Raw genomic sequence first — 27656 nt, 5'->3', positions numbered from 1 at the left:
AAGGAATGAGCAGGACAGATGTGGGCACATACTGTACATGCAGCACTCTGTCCGGGGAGAGAGGGGTTACAGCTATGGAGAGATTACCCCCCACAGACCTGTCCTCTGATGCAAGCCCCAGCCTGACATGGATCTGCTATGATTTGGAAGGTGAGGGAGATTTCCTGGGTCAGAGTACAGGGCTGTAGACCCCGCTATGCAGACCATGCCCCTCCTCCACTCGCCCTCCCACCCAGTACAGGGAGCTCTTAAACCAAAGCAATGCTCTTAAACCAAGTCACAATTTTGAAAAACTGTGAGCTCTTAAACCAAAGTGCCCTTAAACCAAGTTACTCTTAAACCAAGGTACTACTGTATATCATTTTATTGGCAAAAAAGTACCATGGCATATTTGCAGAACACCTACTGATTTTCATAGAATAAACAAAGTCTAATAGAGAGTATGGTTGCTACATATACTTTTTCCTTTTCTTGGTAAACTTTAGAGTCGAAATAAAATTAAACATATGGATATGGGAAATAAGCAAATAACGTAGTCACTAACATGGATTAATGTGTAACGCACATATCTGCCATGGTCACAAATGGTGGTGTGAATGGAGACCACATAACTGCACTGCTCTCTGCCATGCCTGGTGAACAATACTAATAATCCGGTAATAGAACGAGATCAAAGATAAATAACAACAAAGGTTTTTCTAGGGCTGAAGCCAACGTGTGCCCCCTGCCGGCCGCATTGCACACAGCCTCTTACGAATCCTTCACCCCTCCCCCCTGCCTCCCCGTACCGCAGTCTTTCAGTAGAGGCATCGGAGTGATGGACAGCTGCTCTGACCAACCACCTGTGACCCGCGCCGGGGTTCACCAGTGGAAAGTTTGTGTATACTTTTCACTTCCTCACTCTGGGCCAATCAGGAGAGTCTGGGGCGGAGTTTGAGCGCTCAGCTGCCGCCACATTTGAATGGTGGTTGTGTAGGTGACGGTAGTTCTCATCATCATGGTGGAGGGTCCCGGCTGCACACTGAACGGGGAGAAGATCCGGGCCCGGGTGTCCCGGGGGCAGCGCGTGCAGGCGGTGCGGGGCAGTGCAGTCTGCAGTGCGGTAATGATGCGTTTGTGTGTAAACAGGGAAGAAATCTATGCACGGCTGTGTTGTCATAGAGGCAGAGTCTGGTGTAACTTATTGGGGTGTAAGGATGATGGAGTGGAAATAGGTCATAGTATGTTGTCACCCAGTGTCAGTGTGAATAGTCTGCATTGCTTGTTAAAGCCTTCTTGTCCCTGCTTGTACTGTACACATAACAGCGCAGCATTGCCCCCCCATAAGCCAAGAGCGACACCCCCGCTGTACGCCCGGAGCGACGCCCCCTTTGTACGCCCGGAGCGACACCCCTGCCGTGCGCCCGGAGCGTCACCCCTGCCGTGTGCCCGGAGCGACGCCCCCGCTGTGCGCCCGGAGCGACGCCCCCGCTGTGCGCCCGGAGCGACGCCCCCGCTGTGCGCCCGGAGCGACGCCCCCGCTGTGCGCCCGGAGCGACGCCCCCGCTGTGCGCCCGGAGCGACGCCCCCGCTGTGCGCCCGGAGCGACGCCCCCGCCGTGCGCCCGGAGCGACACCCCCGCCGTGCGCCCGGAGCGACGCCCCCGCCGTACGCCCGGAGCGACGCCCCCGCCTTATTGCATTTGCCTCTATTCCCTACTCAATGAAATGAAAGTTATTGAAAAATGTGCCCTAATTTTTTATTTTTTTTTTAAACTATATTGCAGATGTTAAATGCCAGTTAGTCTATGGAGTCACATATAATATCTTGTATAATCAGTATATCTTCTATTTTGTATCAGGTTTTTAAAGTGTATTTTAATTTCTAGCCTAGGAAATTAGGGTATGTTCACACTGAGGGAATAAGGAAAGATATAAAGCAGCTTCTCCTGTGTGTGCAGTGGATGCAGCCAGTCTCCAGCCTCCATGTCCTGAACTACTCACAACTAGACTAGATGGAGCAGGTGATCTTTTCCTGCTTACAATCTTCTATGTTTCTAGCTAAATATTCACCATACACAAAGATACACTGCTAACTATGCCAGATCCCTGTAATATAGAGGTCAGCCATAGTGATATAGAGGGGGGGTCACACATAGTGATATAGAGAGAGGGGGGGTCACACATAGTGATAGAGAGAGCGGGGGGGGGGGGGGGTCACACATAGTGATAGAGAGAGGGGGGGGTCACACATAGTGATAGAGAGAGAGAGAACATTGTGTGAACATAGCCTTTCTGTGTTTTCAATCAACTCCTGGTTTTGGTTGCAAAATACTGAGCAAAAATACTGTGTTGGAACAAAGCCTAAAGTGAATCTGTGAGTCCATCTGCAGGCTGTGAGTTTCTGACAGATGATAATGCGATAACAGGAAATTTACATTTTATAAAGTTGGTAGTCTGTGGAAAAGTTATAAAACAAGGTTTTTTTTCAATGCTAAAGTGTCAAGGAGGCAGGACTAAATTGTTAAAGTGCTGCTATGGAAAAAAAACCTTGTTTTATAACTTCTCTAAAAACGTCAAAGCTTCTTCTGCCCACCCTGTCTCCAATACAGATGTGTGACTTCGGACATGCTTGAGTCTGACCATTCGTTTGATTACTGCTGGCTAAAAAAGTTGGATGCAGCCCTAGGGAGTCTGGGAAAACATGGATTCAGCCATAGGTTGTATTCATGTTTTCCCAAACTCCTTAAAGGGGTACTCCAGTGAAAATATTTTTCTTTCAAATCAACTGATTTCATAAAGTTATATAGATTTGTACTTCTATATAAAAAGTCTTTCCATACTTATCAGCTGCTGTATGTCCTGCAGTAAATAGTGTTTTCAGTCTGACACAGTGCTCTCTGCTGACATCTCTGTAGAAGACAGGAACAGTCCAGATCAGCAGCAAATTCCCATAGGAAACCTCCTTGCTCTGGACAGAGCACTGGGATATACAGCAGCTGATAAGTATGGGAATTTTTAAATTAAAACTTGAGATTTTTATATAGATTTGTAATTTACTTCTATTTAAAGAGGATGGACCATCAGGTACATCCTCTTTAATCTAACCCACGGATCGAACGGCGCCGTCACAGGGAACCGTTCCGTTTTTGGAACCGCGGCCGGTTTCAGTGTACGGCGCCATTCTAACCACGGGTCCTGGGTCGGTGCTGAAGCACAGGGAGCGTGCAGGCCCGCCCCCAGTGGGAGGGAATCCCCTCCCCTCTATGACGCGGCTCCTTTAGAATCAATGGAGCCACGTCATAGAGGGGAGGGTATTTCCTCCCACTGGCGGCAGGCTGGCATGCCTCCAGTGCTTCAGCACCAGCCCGGGACCTGTGGATAGAATGGCTCCGTACATGGGAAGCGGGCCGCGGTTCTGAAAACGGACCACGGCACCGGCTTCCCGGTGACGGCTCCGTTCGATCCATGAGTCACATTGAAGAGGATGTACCTGATGGTACATCCTCTTTAACTTTCTGACACCAGCTGATTTGAAAGACAAATCTTTTCGCTGGAGAACCCCTTTAAGGCTGCATTCAACTTCTTCAGACACTGGCATTCGAATGCTGGTCGATTGGACTCGAGCCTGCTCCAATTGTGCTCATCTCTGGTCTCCAGCTCATAACATGCTGATGGGCCCACAGATTCACTTTAAAATATGCAAATGAGCTACAAATGAGCACTTGCTTGTTCAATGGCTGATCATTGTGCCTACTACGCAGGGCAATATGGAGCTGTCCGGCTGAAAATTTCCCCAGGTCCTAGGGTCAGCAGAGGGAATATATGCTGTGCTGCAGTCTCCGGTAGACGCTCTAGGAGACCATTTAATAGAAATCCTTTTGTCCTGCGATAAAACTTCTCCTTTAATATTAATACCATTTTAATAGCTTAGGTTTTCATAGCCTTTTCTTTCTTCTCCCTTTGAAAGCCTCCTTCCTCCACAAAGCTTTGCTCCGCAGTCATTTCACTTTTTAACTAGTATTTAAAGTGATGTCGACTTCATCTTTAATTACAGGTTTGTGCTCAGCCCTGAAACGAAGTAATTGACCATGGTGTATACCCGAGCATATGCCAATAGTGGCTTTGTAATTACCTGGCTAGAAATGAAAGACTACAGATGAGTGCTACAGTCCATTAGTAAAGACCTGCAGCTTCTTTTACATAATATCCTTTTCTTATCTGAGGTCCAAGGCTTCTCGCCGTCTCTTCTGGGTATGCCTGCTATTTAGACTTTTAAATTGCACAAAGCCACAAAGACATTGAGCCTTTGGAGTTATACATCAATGCTATTGTATCCCTCCTGGATATTTAAGGAACATTTTGTACTCTTACGACTGAAAGAAGTGATTTGTAAGAGATTTCATTACATTAAATTATTAAAACAAATATTCTAGCAATGCAGTCTTCGATGTAATGGTGCTAGCGGAGAAGGGTAATTTCACAGTGAAATTGCTCTCTAAAGGGATAGTATAGGGGTTATCAATATAGTTGAGCGGCAGACTTTTTTTTGACAAATGACTGAATAAAGCAGAAGGTATGATAAGAGAACAAGGCCAGACGTGGGTATAAATCTTGACTATGGTGCTTATTAGGGTTCCTTTAATATACCGATGTCATGGCCATAGGGAGAGCTTAGAGACCTTGTTATCCTATGCAGAAAATATGCATTTCTATTGCACTGTATCTTATAAATCTGCTACTAGTATTTGGAATATTAACAAGGTGACCTATTTGGGTGGATAAATCGTCATGGCTGCTGCCTTGTTCTTTCCTAAATCATGCCGGCTAAGCCATTCCCATATGTTTATATCAATGACCTTTGCAGATATACGTACAAGCTTTTTTTCCCAATTCCTAAAAGACTTAAAGGGTCTTGTGAAATGACATAAATAAGCAAGTGCATTTAATGAGCTGTGAAGATTCGCAGGCTCCTGTATCTTAGTGGGAGGCTGCGCAGGTCTATTTATGTGTTTTCTCTTTGGTACCAAAATCCTTTGGAATGTAGTGTTGTCTGTAAATGGGTTAGAAAAGTTATGTGACACTGTATTCTAAATAATTTACACATATACATGTGCTCTCTGTTCTCTCTTCCTGTAGAGAAGTTGGATCTTTGACTTAAAGGGGCTGTCTGGTTTCAAAAGGTGATGGTGTATGGTTAGAATATGCCATTGTTTTATGATCAGTGGGGATCACCGCTAGTGTTTTAAATGAGTGAGGCCAGCTGCAATACTCTGCCTGGTTGGGTGGCTTGGAGCACCGATGTACTAGGAGAGCCTATGTTTATGCATCGTTTCCTGAGCTTTCTTTGAGGCTTAAAATGGCAGAATTTTTAATCATGTTGCAATAATATGCTATCACATTGTGAGGTGGTAATACCCCTTTACTTCAGTTTGCAAAAAAAGTTCTGTTGTCTGGTGAGGCAAAATTTAAAATGTACCTGTCATGATGGCCCGCTGCCGGATCAGCAGAGAATTCCTTTGTTAAACCGGAAGTTTGGGTCTCCCAAATGTCCACTGATTCCGCAGTGAGCCGTTATGAAAGGTACATTATAAACCTTTGGTGTCCCAGAACGTGTTGTGTTCAGTGTAACCAAATATGACCAGAGATGCATCTCTGCGTGTGCATGGTTCTGATGAACAGGCCTTGTATTGGAGAGGAAACCATCACAGTCCATGCCGCTAATGTAAATCAGCAACAATGTTTGCTTCAAAATTTAAGTGACCTGCAGCATTAAACAATGCTTCTTCTGTTATGTGTAGACTGCACACTACGTATAGTACAAGCAAATCTACCATCAGGTACATAGCTATAAGTTTTTTTTATATGAATGGATTGGCAGTGACGTGGTCCTTTTATCAAACCGCGGCCTGGTTCTCATGCATGGCGCTGGTCTATTCCCAAGCACCTCAACATTAGGCGCTGGGGGCAGACTCGTGGCCCCCCAGTGTGCAATCTCCCCTTCCCTCTTTAACACGGGTCCATTAGATTCAATGGAGCTGCGTCACAGAGAGCAGGGGGTTTCGTCATACTAAGGGCTGCCGGGCCGTTGCTGGGGAACAGACCAGCACTAGTTCAAAAGAAGGACCCTGCTACTGGCATCCCTGCGCATTCATCTGAAAAAACATAAAGCAAGGGTTTTTCACACTGTCATTTTTGTGTACCTTTTTTTTTTTTTTTTTTTTTTTTAAATAATGGAAGTCAATTGAAAAATGGATTTAAACAGATGGACACAATTGCATCCTCCCCCCCCCCCTTCAAATGGATACATTGAACGCACTGCTAAAAAAAAGCAGTGTGGCTATACCCTCAAGTTTTTACTAGCAAAGGCCATGTTCCCACATAGTAAGACACGGTCCGTTTCTTGACCCAGTCAAGTCACAGAACGGCTGGTGTCAGAGAAGATCACCCAGTGCGCACCCGCATCCGAATTCCTTGCTGCACACAGTGGAGTGCCCATTATGTGCACAGACAGGTTTTCTGCGTCCGCTAATCACTGAATAGCGGCCGCAGAAAAATGACATGTTAGTTTCTTGCGGCACCTCTAGGGATCTCGGCCGGAGTGTATATCGTGTATACACTCCTGCTGGGATTTCTTAGAAGGCAGCACTACTTAAAATCCGTAGTAATCACAGCCTTTGTTACAACAGCAGTGATTATTATGAAACTTACGCAGTGTGAACATAGCCTAAAAAAGTAATTGGTGCAGATTTTTGGTCAGGAAAGACAAAGGCCCAGATTTATCAAAGGGTGTAAAATTTCGACTGGTGCAAACTGCCCACAGCAACCAATCACAGCTCAGTTTTCAGTGTTGGTAAAAGTAAAGAGGAGCTGTGACTGGTTGCTGTAGGCAGTTTGCACCAGTCTAAATTTTACACTCTTTGATAAATCTCTCCCAAAGTCTTGTTTATCACCAGAAGAACAAAAACAATACTTTGCTTTGGATTAAAAAGTATGTATTATCTTTTTTTCTGCACAGAAACCAGTCAGCAATGCCACACCATGTCCAAATACCATGGCTCTTCAGTCTTTGGTTTCATGCACCTATACTGGGGTGGAAACTTTAGGAAAAGAGCTGTTCGTTTATTTTGGACTGAAAGCATTACGGTAAGATACCATTTTTTTCATTAATTTTTAACCTAATATGATTATGAATGCATATAAATTTGATCTTCTATAACCACGTTCATCTAAAGCCTGACTCCTGAAAGTAGTCGGTTGACACCTTCCATGAGTATGACCTGTGGGTAGTGGAATATTAAGGGTTCTGTTTTATTTAGCAGTGATATTTTTGTGTTCAGTGGGAACCTATAGAACAAGCAAACTAATATGCAGGCAGAATGTTATAGAGCTGAAGGAGGAGGTGTATATGTAGTTTTGGGGGAAAGATTCAGCAGAACTTTATTCATTTAAATTTCTGCTTATTCTGAGTAGGCGGTGCTATGCAGTGATTGACAGGTAAGCATGCTCCTATTGGGAAGACTGTCAATCTATGTAAGACCGCTCATTTAACTTTGCAGAGGTTTCAGTCAAAAAGTTGTAGTGAATCTTTTTACTCAAATCATAACATGAATCTGTTCAGCTCCCCGGCTCTATAACCTAATGGATTGGACTGCGTTTTCATAGTGACTTCCCCTTGGCCTTTGGCGTTTTTGTATTACTTTTGTATAGGTTTTTTACTGTTAAGAAGTGTTTTTTTTTTTTGTTTTGTTTTTTATGGACAGGGCCACTTTAATTCTGCCCTTGTAACATAACGTAATGACAGACATGCTCATTTCATGTTTTACTTGTGTGGCTATGCAGTAGTTTTAGAAAACAAAAAAACACGTCTCACCCCATTCAAATAACAGGACCTAGATTTCATGAAATCTACATTGGACTTGTGTTTCCTGCTGCATTAACACATATAGTAGTAGCATGCCGGTTACCTGTAGCTTAGTTAAACTCTCAGTGTGAAGGCCTGTTCGCGCTGAGCAAAACAGGCAGAAATTCCGAGCGGAACTCACGCTGCGGACTCCGCTCGTAATCCCACCTGCTTTACTGTTTCAATGTGATGTTTTGCATGCCTCAGCTTTAAGAATTGACATGGCAATTGTTTGAGCGGAGAGCGGTGGTGCGCAAGACATCACATTGAGACAGTGAGGCAGGTGGGATCTCGAGTGTCGTCTGTGGTGGCTTCCATCTGTTTTGCTCAGTGTGACCGGGCACTAATAGTTGCATTGAGCTGTGAGGATGACTTCTACATATAAAATTGGTCAGTATTTTTATCCAAAACCAAGAGTGGAACTAGTAAAGAAAAATGGAGAAATCTTTTCATTATAGTTTTTAACAGTGTTTCTGGATTTTGGCCAAAAAACTGTGTAGACCCAGCATTAAACCTTATTCACGAGTTCCATGTTTTACAGACTGTGACGGGCCCCCACCCCCTCGCACGGCATCGTGTGTCAATATCCTACCGATTGTGGGAAAGGTCCTTGAATATTTGTGGCACTGTAATGAAGCAGCCGGAACGTGTGAATAAGGTTTTAAGCTTAATCGGGTAGCTGGTTCCCTTTAGAGGAGTTGTCTAGTGAGCAGAAAAAGTCCCTGATACTCCAGTTCTGCCCTCTGCACTGGTCAGAAGCACATGTGATGGCCGACTTGCTACCCACAGTCTCATCTAGAAAAGTATGTTTACAAGTCATGCAGAGGGCAGAAGGGGAGTGCTGGGGATTCCAGGAAATATGATCTTTTCTTAGTTGATCCAAAAGTAAGGCCAGGAACTCCAATACGTGGAATACTGTTAAAACGTATATTTTATTCATCCATGTTAAACCTCTAGATACAGTGAGACAAGACCTATGTGTTTTGTACAGATGTGCTTCATCATGTTTTGGTATGATGTTTTCTGTTCTCATTGTGCAGCTATAAGGCATTATGTGTGGTTGTGGTTTTGCCTTCCCATAATGGTCACAATGTGCTACATTCCCACTTTTCTTGGAGGAAGTGGATTGCTAGGGAACAGACAAGTCGATATTAAAACTGTGCCAATGACTGCACTGTGTGAAAAGTGTCCAAAAAACGCTAAGTCGCCAGTGTAGGCAAACTTCCAATGTAATAATAAATCCAGTTGGACACAAATTTTAAGTGCTTAATATCTCATTGTTTCAAAAAATACATTAAGTTCCTTCACAAATAATACACAAACGCATCACCATAGTACTGAGGACAGGACGGATCAGGTCTTCACGCTGCAGCTGCAGTTCTATTCAGCAGGCAAAGTCCATAGGAGACTCTCACTCTCCAGGGAACAGGTTAGTGATGTCAGACACTGCTACGTTTCGGGGTCCTCCACTTTCTTATGCAATACTAGTGCACCCTATTTATACTATTTAGTATAAACAATCCCATGTCACTATAAAGACTTAATGAACATCAGCAAAAGGTCACTTTTGTAGCTTCATATATAATAAAAACATAAACCTTATTTAAATATTCTCATGCCTAAAAACACTATAAACTTGCAGCGTGAAGACCGGACCTGTCCTAAGCACTGTGTTGATGCGTTTGTGTGTTATCTGTGAATGAACTTAGTGTTTTGCACTTTTTTGCAACAATGAGAGATTAAGCAGTTAGTGTCTGTCTGGATTTATTATTACATTGCTGGGGAACAGGATAGGTAAGACCTTTTCTGCTCCCCAGACAACCCCTCTATTACCATGTACAGTACTTGCAAATTTAGTGGATACTTCTCACTTGCAGTGGGTCTGTTTTTTTTTTTTTTTCTTTTCCGCTTATATGATTAACCTATATGTACTTTTAGAACATGGGTGAAGACCTGTTGAGTTGTTTGGTAAGAGGGTAGTTTTCAAGCAATGGCTGCTAGTGACAAAAGTCATCCAGCTCGCTGCTCACCTCCACGCCTTCAGTTCTACCTTTATTTTGTAAAACAAACAAAGCCTTGAAAAACAAGAAGTATCTGAGCGCCTGCACAATGACCTTGAATAAATATTTAAAGATCAACAAAACTAGATAATTTAATAGTAAATAATTCACAGGTTTGAGCAAACACAAACATCAATACCTTGTTGTTTTTATTACAACTATACAGGAACAGGTGCAATGATTTTAATGGTCTTTTAAAGTGCCTTTTAACTTCACCTCTGCCGTTCACAGGACTCGCTCAACTTCTACAATCTGGACCACAATGACCCATGAATTGAACTTGCATTTGAAATAATTGACTTTATCGTTATTTAGAGGAGACATTATTTAAAATGTTAGGTAACTTAACCTATATGCCTAGTGCCAAGAAAAGGACCAGCTGATAAACGGGCCACTGTTTCATCTACTGCTTGTACATTTTCCCAATGTTGCTTGCAGCTATAATCATACTTAAACAATGTCCTGTTGTTACATTGTAGAGTCCATTTTGGAATGAATGGATCAATGCGCATTAACCCAGCAGAGAAAAAAGATAGAAGTGGAGCTCCAGCCGCTTTGGAAGTGCAGCTCACCAAGGACTTGATTTGCTTCTTTGACTCCACAGTAGACGTCAGGTAGAGCTTTGGCTTTGTCAACTATTGTTAATAGCTCTGTGGGTAAGAGGACATAGGCAAAGGTTATTATTCACTTCTTTTTTTCTTTAACCCTTTAATTCTGAAACTTTTTTTTTTTACATATATAAAACATCGACCTTCTAAGGGACATAACTTTATTTTTTTGTTGCTGTGGGTGGTTTTGGGAGGAGTTGTATTTTTAATGGGATTAAAGAGATATTATTCTCCCAAAGGAGAGCCTCAAAGACATGTGGAGACTCAAAAGCCAGTCCTGTTCCTCTGGGAAGAAAGAACATTCAAAATGGCTCTCACACTACTTTGGGAAGGTGATGTTACTTTAAGTCAGTGTTTTACTCCATCTAGGAGTCTTAGAACATTGACTAGGGATATACAGTATGCCATGGTAAAAGTCTCTAAAAGGAAAGACTTCCCACCTGCAGACAGCTGTTTCGTGGTTATTGCCCCTCTTCAGTGCAGAGCAGGGTGATTGCTGGCTAGTGAGAGGCCTATTGTCTTTTGTATTTTTAATGTCATTCTTCTATGCATTTTGGATGTTTAGATGCAATGGCCCCCTCACTGTGGCATCTAAGGAGTTAAACACTTACTGCTTTTGAGCTTTCCAACAGTGATTAATATTTCCTTTAGATGTTGCCTATCAGGAGAATCGGGATCTCATTTTAAAGTGGTGGACAATCTTTTCTCTGAAATTGAATAGAAGGGACAGAGTTAAATAGGAAGAAACACCTCTGTTGGTTTCACTGTAAAAAGTGGATGTATAAGCTGATTTGAGTTGAGAAACAAGGGTTAAGGGACAGTACCCATCATCCACTGACCCCTTCCTCATTGGCTTATTAAACCATAAATGCCCAAGAATAAGGGTACCTTAAACAATTTAGCACACTTTGTCTTATGTAGTTTTAAAGAGTTGTCACTGGAAGACTATAAATGCTTTAGAACAGTGCTTCTCAATTCCATTCCTCAGGCCTCACCATCAGGTCATGTTTTGAGGATATAACCTAGAAAGAGCACATGGGGATAATACCTAATGAGTATAATTATTTCACCTGTGAAATACTAAGGAAATCCTCGAAACATGACCTGTTGGTGAGGCCTGAGGACTGGAATTGAGAAGCACTACTTTAGAATATTGCTTTTTGTTAGAAGGCTTTGCTGAAAAGATTGAGCTGTGCTGCCCCCCCGAGTTCAGCAGCAACCTAGCAGCCTTACTGCTAGATTGCTGAACTCTGGGGGCAGCACTACTCAATTTCCCAATGTTCCACTGCCATCTGGTTCTAATTAAATGCAATATAATGCAGGTGTCCTGATCATGTATATGGAGATATTCTGTCTGTTTCTGTTCAAACAAAACTGTTCTGGTCTGTGTACATATACCAAATTCTTCAAAAGAGGCAAAGGGTAATTTTGATAAAACGTGATAACACTTTTATTGCACATTACCAGTACTGTTAATTTGTTAATCATTAATAATTCCTCTAAGCTGACTGACTTTGCTTCAACCCATTATGAATGCAGTGGCCATCTTTATCTTAATGTCAATCGCTTAGGGCCCTATTACACCAACAGATTATCTGTCAGATTTTTTTGAGCCAAAGCCAGGAATGGATTTAAAAAGAGGAAAAATCTCAGTCTTTCCTTTATTACCTGTTCTCTGTGTATAGTCCATTCCTTGGCTCAAAAAAATCTGTCAGATAATCTGCTGGTGTAATAGGGCCCTTAGTCTACCAGCTCAGCATTGTGTCGCTCTGTGTTGACGTTTACACTGCTTGCCTATTTCCTATAGCTTTCCACAGTCCCGGGCTGTCAAATATCCCTGTTTTTATCTCATAACCTCCTCCTTCAGTAAATGACTTTCGACTCAACATTTTAATTCAAGTGGTTTAGGTTTTTAGAACCCCACCTATTGATAGAATGAGCTGGGAGAAGTCTTTACTCCCTGTCTTGCTGGAGAAGAACTCTTTGGTGCGTCTGTGGAGCCAATCTCCTGCATCGAGATGAGGAGCAAAGCACTCAGACGTGAGCTTCTTGCTTCTAAATTCCTGCAGAATGTCTGCGCTATATAGATATATACTATTAATATAATTTTCCTCATATTGTGTTTTTTTTAATTTTTTTATTTATAAATAAGCCTTAGTTTACATTACTTTAACATAATATATAGGTAGAATTCCTTTGTGGAATTTCCTTTTGATTTCCCTGCTTTTATTTACACAATGCCAGAGATAACAGGAAATATTGTTATTGTTGTTATTATTATAATTATTATTATTATTATTTTCTCCTTCACCAGGAATGCATCAGACTGTCAAGAAAAAGTCAAATCTTTTCAGGATTTGGATGTCTGCTCCTCCAAGTTCAGTTTCTCCAGAGCAGAGAGTGAAGTTAGGAAGCAGCCCAGCCGTATGCTGTGTGATGTGCTCCTTGATCAGGCAGTGTTGCCTGGTGTTGGGAACATTATTAAGAACGAAGCTCTTTTTGACAGCGGCCTCCATCCAGCAGTCCAGGTACAGTGTATTCATTCCACTCAGTCCAGCGTTCTTTCTTGTGGTTTAATTATTTAGAGTTCCTTATTCTCTAACAAATGAATTATCTTCAGACAGCTTAAAGGTTAATCTTATCATTGTGATCCATTATCTTGCAATTATTTTTATTTAGTTCATTAATGGAAAAGCCTTTTTTTTGTGTGTCTCCCCTTCTGTATTATAGGTCGGCCTTTTAACAGACAAGCAAGTGAGCCATCTGGTGAAAATGACTCGGGACTTCACACTTCTCTTTTATAAGGTAGTTAGTGGGGTTCAACTAATTCCTGCCATTTAGGCCTTTTTCACACATCAGTATAATGGTCCATGTTTTTGGATTAGTTTTTGTAAGTCACACAAGAGTGGATCCTACACAGAAAAAACTATAATGCAAAGATTTGGACCAACTCTTAGTTTTGGCATACAAACACTGATGCAACATACTGAATGAAATACTGGCATGTGAAAATAGCCTTAGGCTGGGGCTATATGCAGATGTTTTGTAGCATAGCTTTCCAGTATGCAGTCCACAGGAGTCCATTGAGTTGACTGCAGATGTAAGTCTATTATTATTAAAAATTATGTCTGGTTTTTACAGTGTCGAAAAAATGGCTCAGCTCTCTACAAGCACTACAAGGTGTACAAAAAACCTGTTTGTGGCCAATGTGCTACAAAAATTACAGTGTGTCGTCTGGGAGAACATGACAGAATGACCTACTTTTGCTCAAATTGCCAAACAGATAAACCTCAACAGGTTGATGTAAGGTACAGAAAGACCTTGGCTTTTACCGAGTGTTAAAATGTTCTGTCAAAGCAGGATAGTTGCAAGCTCAGGCTATGTTCAAACAACGCTTTTTCAGCTCTGTTTAAATTGACGTCTGTCATTTAGCTGTCTGGCAGTGCAATGATGGCTGTTGGTACATTATTCTATTTTGGTTACTAATTGGCCTTTGGTCTTTAATTGAAAAATCCATTGAATTAAATAGTAAAAATGGTGAAAAAAAGTGTGTGAACAACTAAAAAATTAACATCCGCTGAAGACGTCAGAAAATAATTGACATGATCATTATTTTGAAGTCCGCGCAGACAACGTCCATTATTTAATACATTGTGTGCATTGGACTTCCATCATCCCATTGACTTCAATGCATTGCATTGAAGTCAATTAGATCGAGGCATAAACGGACATCTTTTTAAATGACAAAAGAGGCTGCCTTTTCTCTTTTTTTTGATGTGGTGTGAACAAAGCCTCATAGTGTAAATGATAGGATTAAACAAAAGTTACCAGCTGGACCTAAAAATCATATTTTTACCCAGAACAATAAATCTTTATTTATTCACGTGTATATAAGGATGATAGCAGAATGACTGACAGGTTCACGGAGGGTGGTAGCTGCTCAGCACCTTGTGCCCCATTGGGATATATTAGCAGGTTAGGTGCTTCTAACCTACTGATAGTTTCCCTTTTAAAAAAATGTTTAGTAAACCATTAAAATGTTTTATTTAACATTGAACTTTTAACTGTGCGTGTGTGTGCGTGCGTGTGTGTGTACGAACGTATAGGGATAGAAAAACAATATTATTACGTACACTTGGTGAATAAATATGTGCCATTTCAGAACGGGCAAATAAACTGTGGCAGTCATAACTTAGTAATAAGACACATGTTCTTCATATTATAATTTTATGTTTTTATTTTATGTTTGCCATTCTGTCTTTTTCCGTGAAAGTAAACTGCCGAAAAGAAATAGTATTCTTGGATGGGCATATAAACAAGACTCACAAGACCATGTGGCCAAGATAAAAGAAGAGCACTGGGCCTGTGAAGCCTGCACCCTCATAAATAAGCCATCAGATGATAAATGTGATGCCTGTCTCACTCCTAGACCGGAAGGTATGTGTAATCTCATTGTGTACAGAATGTACATCTCTGCTTTGTAGCTACAGATTATTTTAAGGAAGGTGTTCCCCCCCCCCCCCCAAATTAAAACATAGACTAAGAAAATCTAAATTAAAAAGGTGTGATATTCTGCTTTTGGGAGTAGTTACCATGGTTATACTTTTATTATATGTTCAAAAGAGGAATGAGAAACAGGAAATGGCAGGCGTTCATGTCCTGTCCATTGTAATGTATGGACGTTGCAAACTTGAGGCTTCGACTCCCACAAACTTCCTGCTTCCTTTGGTTACGATAGACATAAGACAACAGTTTATTTTGGGTCACAGGAGCTCTATTCCTTGACAGATAGCAGAGCTACCTTTTGTCTGCATCACCAGTCTATCAGATATTTATATATATATCACCAATATTCCATTAACATGTTAAATGGATTATCCAGGATTGCAAAGCATAATTTTTTTTCTTCTAAGAGCTGAGTTGTTATATCACAGACAAACTAAATACAGGGGTGGTGCTGTTTCTGGAATAAAGAAGCTATGTTTCTTCTATTATGGAATAACCACTCTTGACCTCTCTTGTCCATAAGCGGAAGGAGTATTAGAAAACGGCAGACATTCATGGGGACTATAAAAAATCAAACTAGGACAGCACTGGAAAAAGTGGAAAAAAAATCAAGAATGTTAAGATGGAGTGCACGTCTCACTGCACAGGACCCTTCCGTTCGACTTCAATCCAATAGTAAACGTAGGAGACAGCACTTCTTGTGAAAAAACGTCTTTTTTTTATTCACGTTTGAGAGGCTGAAGTTCCAGCTGAATAAAAAAAATCACGTTTTTTTCACAAGAAGTGCTGTCTCCTACGTTTACTATTCATGGGGACCTGTCCATTGTAGTGTATGGGAGTTCTTCAGGATTCAAGAAACAGTTCCACTCTTGCCCTCAGTTGGTATGTGGTATTACAACTCTGTTCCACTGAGTCAGTAAATTGAGCTGCGGCCAGTGCTTGGCTGAGCAGCAGTGTCCTTTGCCAACCTTGGCATCAGTACATGCCCTATTACACAAAGCAATTATCAGCTGTATTCGGCTGATACCGACCATTACAGCCGATAACCGTTTTATGTAATAAATGACAACTATCAGCCGACATGCACTATGTCAGCAGATTGTTGTCTTTTAACAGGCAGAAACGGCAACTATTAGCCTGTTAACGATCTGCTGTCATCGCTCTGTGTAAAAGTGGCTGCAGCAGACCGCCACTGTCTCCAATGGCAGGCCCCCCAGCTCTTACCCGCTCCTCTCCGCTCGCTGTCGGCGCATACAATAGTGCCAGCAGCGAGCGGGGGAACAAGGAGCAAGTTAGTGCTGACCTGACTGGTCGGCACTTGCTTGCTCTCCGCATCGCTCTGTGTAATAGGGACTTAAAGTGTAAATGTCTGTTTTTTTTTTGTTTTTTTCCCAGAAATCAGTAGTATAAGCGATTCTAAGAAACTGTAATAGGTTTTATTAGGCAAAAAAAAGCCTCTTTCTGTACTTCAAAAAAAAAAAAACAGCCTCCCCCCTCACTGTTCATTATCAGGCAAATCTGTCTTCATTACAGAGAAGCAAGTGAAGACTGGTTCTGCTGTGTCCATTATATCCTATGGAGGGGGGAGGGGCCAAGGGAGATGAGTGAGCAAGGAGAGGAGACATGAAGGTCAGCTGTTTTTAGACTGTCTGGGCACCTAAACTGTTGGATTCAGAGGTCAGAAAGATCAGTGCTTATCTAAGAACTTGTTGACGGAAGATTGCAGGGTGTTGTGCAGTGCAGGACTGCTCCGTGCTCACTCACTCCCCTCAGCCCCTCCCCTCTCCATTGACCATAATAGACATAGAAATCCTTCTTCTTCTGAAGTGGGTGGGTGGGGGGAACTAGTAAAACAGCTTTTTCAGTACAGAAGGAAACTCTTTTGGCGAATAAAACCTATTACAGAGTTTCTTAAAATCGCTTGTACTATAGATATTTATTGTTTTCAGAAAAATTACCCTGAAATGACAAGTTACGCTTTAAGTAAGATACAGCAGAGACCAGGAGCCAGATAATGGAGTTTGCTAGGGTGCATATATAGACAGCAGACAACCTCTTTAGTAAAAGCAGGTATGTCCAGGAGAAGCCACTGGGGACTGCCTTTATAACTGGGTAACTACTGAATGACATCAGATTCTAAGTTTAAAAAGGTATTCTACCAGTAGAATCACTTTTCACACCATCTCTGGAAAAAAGAGCTGTGAAGGGAAAATAAAAAGAGAGCCGCTATGGGGGGAAAAAATTACACTTTTCTTTTTCTTTATGCATGAGAACAGGATGTTGAATATTATCTTGTGTTGTGAGTGTGCATATTGTATTTTTATGTTTTTCTCACTATTATATATTTTCAAGCTCCAGCAAATTCAAGCAGTGAAGATATCACGTTTGATTCAGACCTGATAAAATATCCATGCAATAATTTTGGAAAACCATTGTCTGAAATGAAGATTAATAGAAAGACTGCTTTTGGAGTCACAACATTGGTACTGAGTGATTTCAGTGCAGGCAGTAATTCCTATAAAGAACAGCTAGTTAAATGTGAGTCTCCAGAAGGTGTCTTCATTAGTAATAATTACAACGACAAGCACAAGGTATCCAGTAAGAGAAGCAGCTGTGAAAATGATGAGTTGACAGATTCTCTGAATACAACAAATGCAGGAACTTGTTCATTCACTCAACAACAGAAGAAGCTGAAGACAGAACACACTACTCCAAGTAGCAGAAGCTTTGCTTCCTCCTCTGTTAGGTATCTTTTTTATTTTTTTATTTTTTTTTTTACCTTGTGCTACTTTGTCTGCATTTTATTATGGGATGCCTTTAAAAAGACACCCTGCAGTTGCATTGTTGGAGTGCTGATCGGAGGACCGACTGCTATTGATCACATACTTTAGGTGGTTAATTGGCAGGCATCAGCGTGATCGCTGATGTCTGAGATTAGCAGCGGGTGTCTACTGCAGATAGCTCACTCCATAGTTTCCTGACTGCCATGTGAAAAAAATATATAAATAAATAAATATATATGGGTCGTGAATTGGTAGAAAAGAGGCAGTGAGAATGACAGAAGTACACACATATCAACATATATTAGCAGTGCAGCCTGGGTGCTGAGTAGTAACAATGAATAGGAAGGGCTGAGATGTCTGCTTTCTTTTAAGAAGAAAAGTTCCATTGAGATCAATGGAGCTGAACTTTAAGGCCTTATTCCCACGTTCCGTGTTTCACGGGTGACATAGGGGGAGGGAGGGTGTGGATTCCACTACAGGCCTTCCACTTCCGTGTCATTTGTGAAACACAGAATGTGGGAATAAGGCCATTGGGACAGGGGTGCTGTTTTCTCTAGGCTTGGATAACCCCTTTTAAAATATTTTCAAATCAACTAGTTGCAGGCTATACATATTACAATTTAGTAGTTTTGTTTTTTTTTTCCCCCTTTCTGGCTGGACAGCTACTACTGTCCATCTCTTGAATTGTCCAGAGCAGTAGCAGGCCTCTCCTGATCAGGACAGTTTCTGATATAGAGGTCTTAGCAGGGAGAAATGTATCAGACTAGAAAGAATAACACAAGAATTTCTCCAGGGCTCACCACATGTCATAAGCACTGGAAAGCTTGAATTGTTTTGAAAGAGATGTTTTCCAAATCTGTGTAACCTTCTGCCATTAGCTGCTGGTTTTGTTGGTTTAAAAAAAACGAATCAATCACTGAACTCAGGGAGATCAGCGACAAAAAATCCAATGGGGTACTCATTCAAGAGTCTCCACTGATACATTGCCCCCTATAAATTTTAAATATGCAAAAAAGGGTCCGTGGAGCCTTAATTACGAGTCACAGAAAACTGGAATAGCCAGATATCCCTCCAGAGTAGTAAAGCCTGTTGCCAAGGGGGTGCCTCTCAGTGGGGAGATCACCAAACCACCCTGATACGTAGCCCCTTAAATCCCACTCATTTGCAAGTATTGGAACATAAATAGGGAAATACCAGAGGGTCCCCTTTTTTTTTTCATTGCCCCCATTAGTCAGAATCCTACTCCACACTGACAAGGGGCAAATACCCCAAAACAGCAGTCTGTGGATGGATGTCTGGCTTTGGTAAACCCTTGTTATGTTGCAATACTCGCCACAGAGTTAGACTTTGTTGCAAAAGGGGCCACCCTGGTATTTCCCTATTTATGTTCCAATACTGGCAACCGAGTGGGACATAAGGGGCTAAGTATCAGGGTGGTTTGGTGATCTCCCCACTGGGAGCTACTCCTTGGCAATAGGCTTTCCTTCTCTGGAGGGATATCTGGCTATTCCCGTGTTTTGAGACTTGTAACTGAGGCTCTACGGACCCTTTTTTGCATACAGTGGTGCCTTGGATTATGAGCATAATTCGTTCTGGGACTGTGCTTGTAATCCAAATCCACTCTTAAACCAAAGTAAACTTTCCATAAGGAATCACAGACAATTGGTTCCACACCCCAAAAGTAATGATTTATTATTCTGAATAACATGTAAGACAAATGAAACAAACATTCAGAAACAGCAGAATATGTGATATTATAAGTTGCTGTACAGTAATGGGAGAGGATGGGAAACACAAGAGCTGACAGAAGACTGCAGGGAGTACGAAGGAATGAGCAGGGCAGATGTGGGCACAGTATAGCAGCACTCTCTGTCCGGGGAGAGAGGGGTAACAGCTATGAAGAGATTACCTCCACAGTCCTGTCCCCTGATGCAAGCCCCAGCCTGAAGTAGATCTGCTATGATCTGGAAGGTGAGGGAGACTTCCTGGGTCAGAGTACAGTGCTGTAGACCCCGCTATGCAGACCATGCCCCTCCCCCACTCCCCCTCCCACCCAGTACAGGGAGCTCTTAAACCAAAGCAATGCTCTTAAACAAAGTCAATTTTGAAAAACTGTGACCTCTTAAACCAAGTTACTCTTAAACCAAGGTACCACTGTATAATGATTCATTTTTTTGTGAGAGCATGCAGTGTTTGCTATATAGACAGAGGAGTGTCAGGGTCCCTAGCACAGTGCTGATAGAAAAAAAAACAACTAAACACAGGAAGTCCCGGTAATCTGAGCGCTGACAGAGAGGGACGCATTGAGCTGTGACACTCTGTACTGGCTGGGAATCCCCTTCCCCCACACCTACAATTATCTCTCTTCTTGCCAGCAGCGCTATTCACAGGGGGATCCTCTTCAGCAGAATGTGTCCATGACTGCGGTACGCCCATGACGCACGTACAGGTGTCCTTCAGGGAGGGAAGGCCTGTTGCCTGGTATACCTGCTTCTCCCCAGCAGGAAGCCGTGCAGTGTCATGGGTGTGTGAAGCAGACGCATGTGCGGAAAACTCCTGAGAACAGGCTATGTTTATAGACCATCTTTTTTGGCTGTTTGATGTCTGTCTTTTAGGACAGCTGTCATTTTTCAGCCAAATAACGTCTGACTATACAAAGAACTCAACGGTCATTATTTGACTATCCAAAAAAGGGCCATCAAACGGCTTTAAAGACTGTATAGGAACATAGCCTAAAGGGGATGTGTGTTTTTTGTTTTTTTTTTTTTGTGGGGGGGTGTTGCAGTCTACCATTCAGTTTTTTTGAGCCAATGTCAGAATTGGATTTATAAGGTGTAGGCGTGCCTCTCCTACTACTACTTCTTGCAATGTGTGAAACCACCATAAATCTGGTTTTAGACTGACATAATTTTAATAATTTATAATATATTTATATTAATATATTTCATACTTTTTAAGGCATTTGTAAGAGCAAAACCCCCCTTGTCTTGGATAATTGATAGATGCCATGACCAGGAGAACAATAAGTGAATTTCCTTTACCCCTATTCTAATTATTTCCCTAATGTAGAGAGAAAGTAAAACAACTACTGCCAGGCGTTCGTTCTTTCACCTACTCTGATCCTTGTTAACTCCATTTCTTTGCACATATTTCCCTCTGTGGCATTAGAACAATGTGACTCTGTAATTGCCTTCCAGAAATGTCACTTTGTTTTTCCTGTGACAGAACCCCAGAAAATGATTTAAATATTATTCCATCTGTGCAAAAACTCCTTGTATAGGTATCATTTATTCATGCCGCTGTTATGAGCTGCAACTACGGTACATATTTAAACTATTGTGTGTTTATGCGACCAACGTTGATGAAAAATAAATGAACTGTTCCTGTGTTTGACATACTGGGTAGCCTTTGAGTCCTTTTAATCGCACCCCTGCAAAACACTCAGTCTCATCATGTCATTGGGATACAGGGGAATAAATGGCATGAGTTTTGTTCTCTAAATACAGTATGTGCATAGAAAAAAGTGTACCTGCACTGTAATGGAAAAAGCAGTAGTTCTGGCTATCATGACTTGTGTGTGATTTTCCCCCCCTCACCAGTTTTCCCTGAGCTCATAACTCACTGCTTCACCTTTACCATTTCCCATCTTCATAGACTTCTTTCAGCTTCGTGTAACTTAAAGGGGTATTCCGGTATCAAAATTGTACCTAAATAAAACTACCCACCAAGATTTGTGGTGACACTTTTTCTTTCTGCTGATAAGTTGTGGATTCCAGTAGGCAGACCCACCTTGTATATACCGCTACTTGTTAGAATTTTGTATCCTATTTAACCTAACAATATGTTGACCTTATTATATTTGAAGTATTAGCTTGATACTAGCCATCATACTACATCCTTATTCCAATATGTTCTTTTCTTTCCCAGTAAGTATGAGATTTATTCTTTCTACCGCTTTTCTAAATCTGTGACTTTTCCTTGCAGTTCACCTCGTATTAACATGACAGGGGGCACGTCTCCATTGACTGCAAATAGCCCCCACTGCAGTAAGCATAACCGTCCCTCTGTTCTTCACGTTGTTAGAAAAGATGGCGAGAACAAAGGAAGACAGTTTTATAGTTGTTCTCTACCTAGGGAAGCACGATGTGACTATTTTGAAGTAAGTAAACCTTTGTGATTTAGCAGTGCCCTGCATTCTGCCATACATACCGTATTTACTCAGTGACACAGAGATAAATGGCTATGGCGGGAGATCTGGATATCTAATATGGGTCTATAAAATGTCACATCTAGAATGCTGCTGCATATAATTATGTACATTCACAATACACATAATCAACAAGTCACTTGGATTTGATTGTGCAGGTTACTCTAAACATACAATATATAAGGAGGTGTAATAGAATTGGAATTGTGGTTGAGATCCTAGTGCCTTGTTTTAGGAAATGTTCATTCCCTGGAACATACTAACAAGGCTTCATATACACACAGATACACATCTGTGCTGTAGAGATACCTAAAAAGGTACCCATTCTGTAGTTCCTACCATTGTATAGGATGGTGCAGTCTGACCACCTGCTAGTAAAATATTAAAGTGTAACTACCGTTTTTAAAAACTTATGACATGTCAGAAGTGTGGATCGGTTGGGGTCCAGCTGCTGAGAACCCCACGGATTGCTAGAACGAAGAGGCAGGAGCACGCACTCTGCCCCTTTATCTCTGCTACAGGGATAGCATAGATTAAGGGGCAGAGTGTGAAAAAAAAGACGGACCCCGCACTTCTCCTTTAACAGTGGCTAAGGCTGTTTGCTAATCTGGCACATCATTAGACTGTAGTGTAAAGTTTAGATCCTTTTTTTTTTTTATCAAATCCTTTTTTTAGTGTGAGGTTTTTTTTTTCCAAACAAGTTATCTCCCAGTGTAAACAACCCCCCCCCCCAGAGGGCATACCCTAGAGTTTAGACCATTTTTAAATTGGTTTATTACTGCATATACTGCAAAATGCCAAAACATTTAGCACATGTTGTACAAAACCCATTTCTGCTAAATCACACTCTTGTGCACCAGTGTTTTAGTGCAAACTGTACCAAAATTATTGTTGTACACCCTTTTATACATCTTCCTCATCCCTCATCATTTCCGTAATTAGGTTCAAGAGTTTTTTTTTTTTTTTGTAACTCTAATCCCTCCTTACTGTACAAATTAGTCATTTGATTGCAGACAAAGTGCTCATTTTCTGTTTTACTTAGTGCACTGTTTATGTCACTGACTCTTCCTGCCCCTGTGTCTTGTGGTACACGTAATGAGTTCTGTGGCCATGGGAAATTACCTGTGTCACTGAATTAATTGTCAAACACTGACTGCCAATTAAGGAGAAATTCATAGGGAAAATAAATTGGCTACTCAAACTTAAGAAGGGGAGCAATGCTTAAGTTTAGAAAATTATGATCTCTTTGGACAGACTGTTCTGGGCTGGCCTCTCAGGAATATCTCATACCTCTTTACTGATGCACCTTACTGTCATCTTGTAGTTTATCTATGATGGTTGAACCTCTATGGTGTTATTTTACAGTTGCTGTTGAGGGACAGATCTAAATGTACATTTAGTATATGCATTTAACCAGTTTTATTATGAGCCTGTGTGTGTGGCGGGGGGGGCATCTTTGGGGTATGTTTTCGGGCATGTTTTGGGGTCTTTTGTTATTGGAAAAATGTTAATAAAATATGCACTTAAAAAATAAGGGAAACCTATTGGACAGTACCTTTTTAAGATCTGTGAACTAAAGAGTATGGTGTTACTCTGAGTTATAGTTTCAAAAGTATACATTTTCTGCTCCTCTGACCTCTTTTAAATAAAGACATCGTAGCTTCCTCTCATGCAACCAAAAACGTCTGACTTATTGAGGCACAGTACCCATATACCTCTGATGGTGTGTGTTGTATCTGACACCAAGGCATTGGCAACCGATCCTTTCCACAGTCATTCTTGTCCTGTAAAGTGATTGCTAGACATGAGCAAATCGCTGATCTAAACAAAGCGATTTGCTTCGTTTCAAGCAGCCGCCCTTTCTGCTCTGCTCTGACGTTCTACCCCAGGTGCCAGGGGAAAAGCTGTATCCAATCCTGGGAAACTGCAAGAAGTTTCCCATGATTGGATACAGCTTTTCCCAGCATCTTGGGAGGAGTGGCAGGGAGTGCAGCAGTGCTGAAAGGTAGATGTGGCTTAATAAGCGAAGTGTTGATCAAACAAAGCGCTTTGAAGTGATGGCATATTGCTTGTCCATTTTTCCTGCTTTAAACACATGAACTTCAAGAGTGAACTGTTAACCTGCTGCCTAATATATCACACTCCTTACAGAGGGCATTGTCATGAGATAATGTTGTTCACTTTACTTGCCAGTGGTTTAAACATTATAGCTGATCACTGTATAAGGATGGGGCAAACTTTCTTTGTGTAAGAAAATGACTTGGGAACTGTGCTTGTGAAATGTATTTGTATTCTCTATTGGTTCAGTGATTTAAATATTGTCTGCACAGTGTTATAAAGGATTCTGCTTCTTTTGTTTCAGTGGGCTGATCTGCATTTTCCATTCTGCAATCATGGGAAGAGATGCATAATGAGGACAGTACTGAAGATTGGTCCGAACAATGGCAAAAATTTTTATGTATGCCCTTTTGGCAAAGATAAACAATGTAGCTTCTTTGAATGGGCAAAACCCAGCGAATAACAGTCTGAGGTGTTTCTGTACCTTAATGTAATGTGTATATTCTAATATTCAATGAAGTGTCACTTTGACTATTTCTGATTAGCATCTTGGTGTTTTGCTCTTAAGTGTATTCAGTACTTCAGCTTCTAACTATTATACAATAAAATCTAATAGGCATACTTCTGTAGTGGACGATTTCCTTTGGCAACTTGTTGAAGGACTGGTAAAGAAATCATCTAAGGGTGATTGATTTAGCACCTGTTATTTCACTACTGCATATAGAATAATTACTATAGTACTAACATACTTTGTAGGACTTTACTATTGGGAATATAAAATGACAAAAGAGCTCACTATTTAAATAAAAAGTGTTTGCTATACAGATTTTCAGGTGATATTGATTGGGAACTAGGTTTTATATAGAGCCACTGCTCCATTTACTGATGGAGCAGTGTGGTGTTGTGTTATACAGGTGGAGCAGCATATATTGCTATAGTGACCAGTTGATTCACACTGGGGTTTGTGGCTGGACCAGATTTCACTTTAATGTAACTGACAGTACAACTTGAGTGCCATGGGGAGCAAACTGTACTGAGTAAAATGGAGCTGCCATCTACCACTGCCATATTTATGTTGGTAATGTGTTTTTTTTAATGGTTTGGGCTGGAGTGTTGCTTTAAATGTCATTTGCTGATACATATATAAATTTTTCTAGTAAACATATACAGTATACAAGAAGTTTCGGCTGAAGTGTTGCTTTAAATGTCATTTGCTGATACATATATAAATTTTTCTAGTAAACATATACAGTATACAAGAAGTTTCGGCTGAAGTGTTGCTTTAAATGTCATTTGCTGATACATATATAAAGTTTTCTAGTAAACATATACAGTATACAAGAAGTTTCGGCTGAAGTGTTGCTTTAAATGTCATTTGCTGATACATATATAAATTTTTCGAGTAAACATATACAGTATACAAGAAGTTTCGGCTGAAGTGTTGCTTTAAATGTCATTTTGCTGATATATATATATACACATATATATATACATTTTTCTAGTAAACATATACAGTACACATGAGACAACCATAAAGCGTTATACTGCAACAACTATAGACAGTCCACAATCTCCTCCAGAGGCTGATGCAGACCAGGTTTGTATATGGAATAGTGAAACTGAGTGAAGCCTGGAGCTTTACTGCAGGCAGCACCTATAAAGACAGAGAAAAAGAAAGTGTTAATCTATACAACTGTATGACCTACATCATTTCAAAGGCAAGACGGCATCTCCAGTACACTGTACAATTCTACAAAATGTGTTCACCAGAATAGGCTTTACTTGTAAAACAAATGACTTGTTGTTCTATGAAATGACCTTACGCATTAAAACACACTGTCATTAAAACACGACTCAAAAACTATTCCTGCAACTTAAAAAAAAAGATTGTGGTATCTTAATGATTAAAAGAGTAATGCGCTCCTCAGAGTCTAATCTCGCATCCACAAATCTGTGGGAAGTAAAAGATCAAAGTATGAAATAAGCAGTCTAAGCTAATAAGTCTTATTGATCGGTAAATTGTGCTCTCTGCTAAACTAAACTGTACTAATGAGCCATCCCGCACAATGACTGATCTCTCATTGCTTTGAAGTCTCAGACCTTTCTATATATTTATGCAAAACAAAGCTACATTTAAACGCTGCTCTCCATCATTACACTGGGCAATTTGTCGTAGGGATTGCTGAAGATTTGAAGGGAACTTGTTAAATAGAGCTCTTACTAGAATTCTACTCATCTTTTTGAGAGTCCATCTATAGGTCAAAGGAATCCATCAAAGTTGGACCTGTCAACAACTTTACACTGACCAGTCTCCATCTAACTGAATCCATTGATCCATAACTTTTGTTACGAATGTTGAATTATCCCTCAGGCTTCAATTACTGAAGCCCCTATTACACAGGCCAATGCAGAGAAGCAAACGAGCGCCAACCTGTCAGGTCAGTGCTCGCTTACTCCTTGCTCTTTGCTTCTGTGCGTCTGCAACAAGCAGGTAAGAGCTGGGGGTGCCGCGGGGAGCTACCCGGGTACTCGTTGGTTGTCTGGACAGCTCACAGAAGATAGCGGCGGTCTGCTGTCGCCGTATTTGTTACTCGGAGCAGCGACAGCAGATTGTTGCTATTTTAGTTGTTTGTTAACATGTTGAAAGACAACGATTAGCCAACATCGTTTAAGTCGGCTGATCATTGTCTTCTATTACACAAGAAGATTATCAGCCATAGTTTCGTGTTATAGGGCCTTGAGGCAGTACGTGCTGAGGGTGTCTTCCTATGCCACTAACTGAGCCCTATTCCCCCACTATGGGCTGTATTGCAGGGAGGATATCAGTCAGTGGCTAGGATGTAGGTAATCTGGCTTCAATCCCATTGACATTTTTTCACGATTTTAAAGGCAGTGTGAAGCCGGCCAAAGGGCCCTATTACAAGGGCCGATAGTTTTAGTAAACAAGCGCTGATCTGCTAAATCGGTGCTCGTTTACTGTACCTATTACACGGCCTGATAAACGAGCAGTAAGGGCTGCATGGACATCGTTAGCGCTGACAACTTACTTCTTACGGCTCCCGGTCTTCTCTCCTGTGTGCCGCATCTTCACGGTTTTGGCGGATGCAGTGTCTGAGTGGCCTGTCAGCTGACAGGTTGCTCAGCCATTAACAGGATGGGACCGCCGCAGCCTGTGGTTGGCTGAGCAGCCTACCAGCTGACAGGCTGTTCAGACCCTGCGTCCGCCTGAACCGGGAAGCTGCAGAGCACAGGAGAGAAGACCGGGAGCGGGGAGAGGTAAGGTGTCAGGTGTATGAGCAATCGTTAGCAGTCGGCCATGCGTTGCTATTACATGGTTGACACCTGATGATTGTTGTAATCAGCTGATCGTTGTCTCTATTACACGGAGTGATAATAAGCCAATTATTGCTCTGTGTAATAGGGCCCTTAGATTGGTGTGTTCCTTCTTCCACAGCATGCAGGATGCAAATCTGAGGGTAGGGCCTGAATTTCTGCTGTGAATTCCAGAACAGGATTTTTTTTGTGTAAATGTACCCTTACCAAGCAAAAGGAA

At 41.4% G+C, this 27656-nt stretch overlaps 2 protein-coding genes across 2 annotated transcripts in view; one reads left to right on the top strand and one right to left on the bottom strand.

The window, feature by feature from the left end:
- The first annotated feature begins 946 nt into the window (after window positions 1-946).
- NEIL3 (nei like DNA glycosylase 3) lies at window positions 947-25946 on the top strand. The gene is made up of 10 exons (XM_069977790.1): window positions 947-1102; window positions 6997-7124; window positions 10421-10555; window positions 12864-13077; window positions 13280-13354; window positions 13691-13857; window positions 14823-14986; window positions 17408-17801; window positions 21823-21997; window positions 24408-25946. The coding sequence occupies exons 1-10, from the start codon at window positions 998-1000 to the stop codon at window positions 24564-24566; spliced, it is 1716 nt and encodes a 571-aa protein (XP_069833891.1). The 5' UTR covers window positions 947-997; the 3' UTR covers window positions 24567-25946.
- The window catches only part of AGA (aspartylglucosaminidase), a 41314-nt gene continuing 38942 nt past the window's right edge, over window positions 25285-27656 (bottom strand). Inside the window, exon 10 of the mRNA XM_069976169.1 lies at window positions 25285-25757. Coding sequence (XP_069832270.1) covers window positions 25657-25757 — 101 coding nt within the window. The 3' untranslated portion in view covers window positions 25285-25656. The remainder of the gene's footprint in view (window positions 25758-27656) is intronic.

The sequence above is a fragment of the Dendropsophus ebraccatus genome, chromosome 7, assembly GCF_027789765.1.
Source record: "Dendropsophus ebraccatus isolate aDenEbr1 chromosome 7, aDenEbr1.pat, whole genome shotgun sequence".
Taxonomy (NCBI): domain Eukaryota; kingdom Metazoa; phylum Chordata; class Amphibia; order Anura; family Hylidae; genus Dendropsophus; species Dendropsophus ebraccatus.
Note: the sequence above shows the minus strand (reverse complement) of the source record. Positions and strands in the feature narration are given on the sequence as shown.

Coding starts and splice junctions, on each gene's coding strand:
- NEIL3 (XM_069977790.1), top strand. CDS start 998: ATGGTGGAGGGTCCCGGCTGCACACTGAACGGGGAGAAGATCCGGGCC. Junction 13,078..13,279: donor GCCTCCATCCAGCAGTCCAG/GTACAGTGTATT, acceptor TCTGTATTATAG/GTCGGCCTTTTAACAGACAA. Junction 13,355..13,690: donor TCACACTTCTCTTTTATAAG/GTAGTTAGTGGG, acceptor TGGTTTTTACAG/TGTCGAAAAAATGGCTCAGC.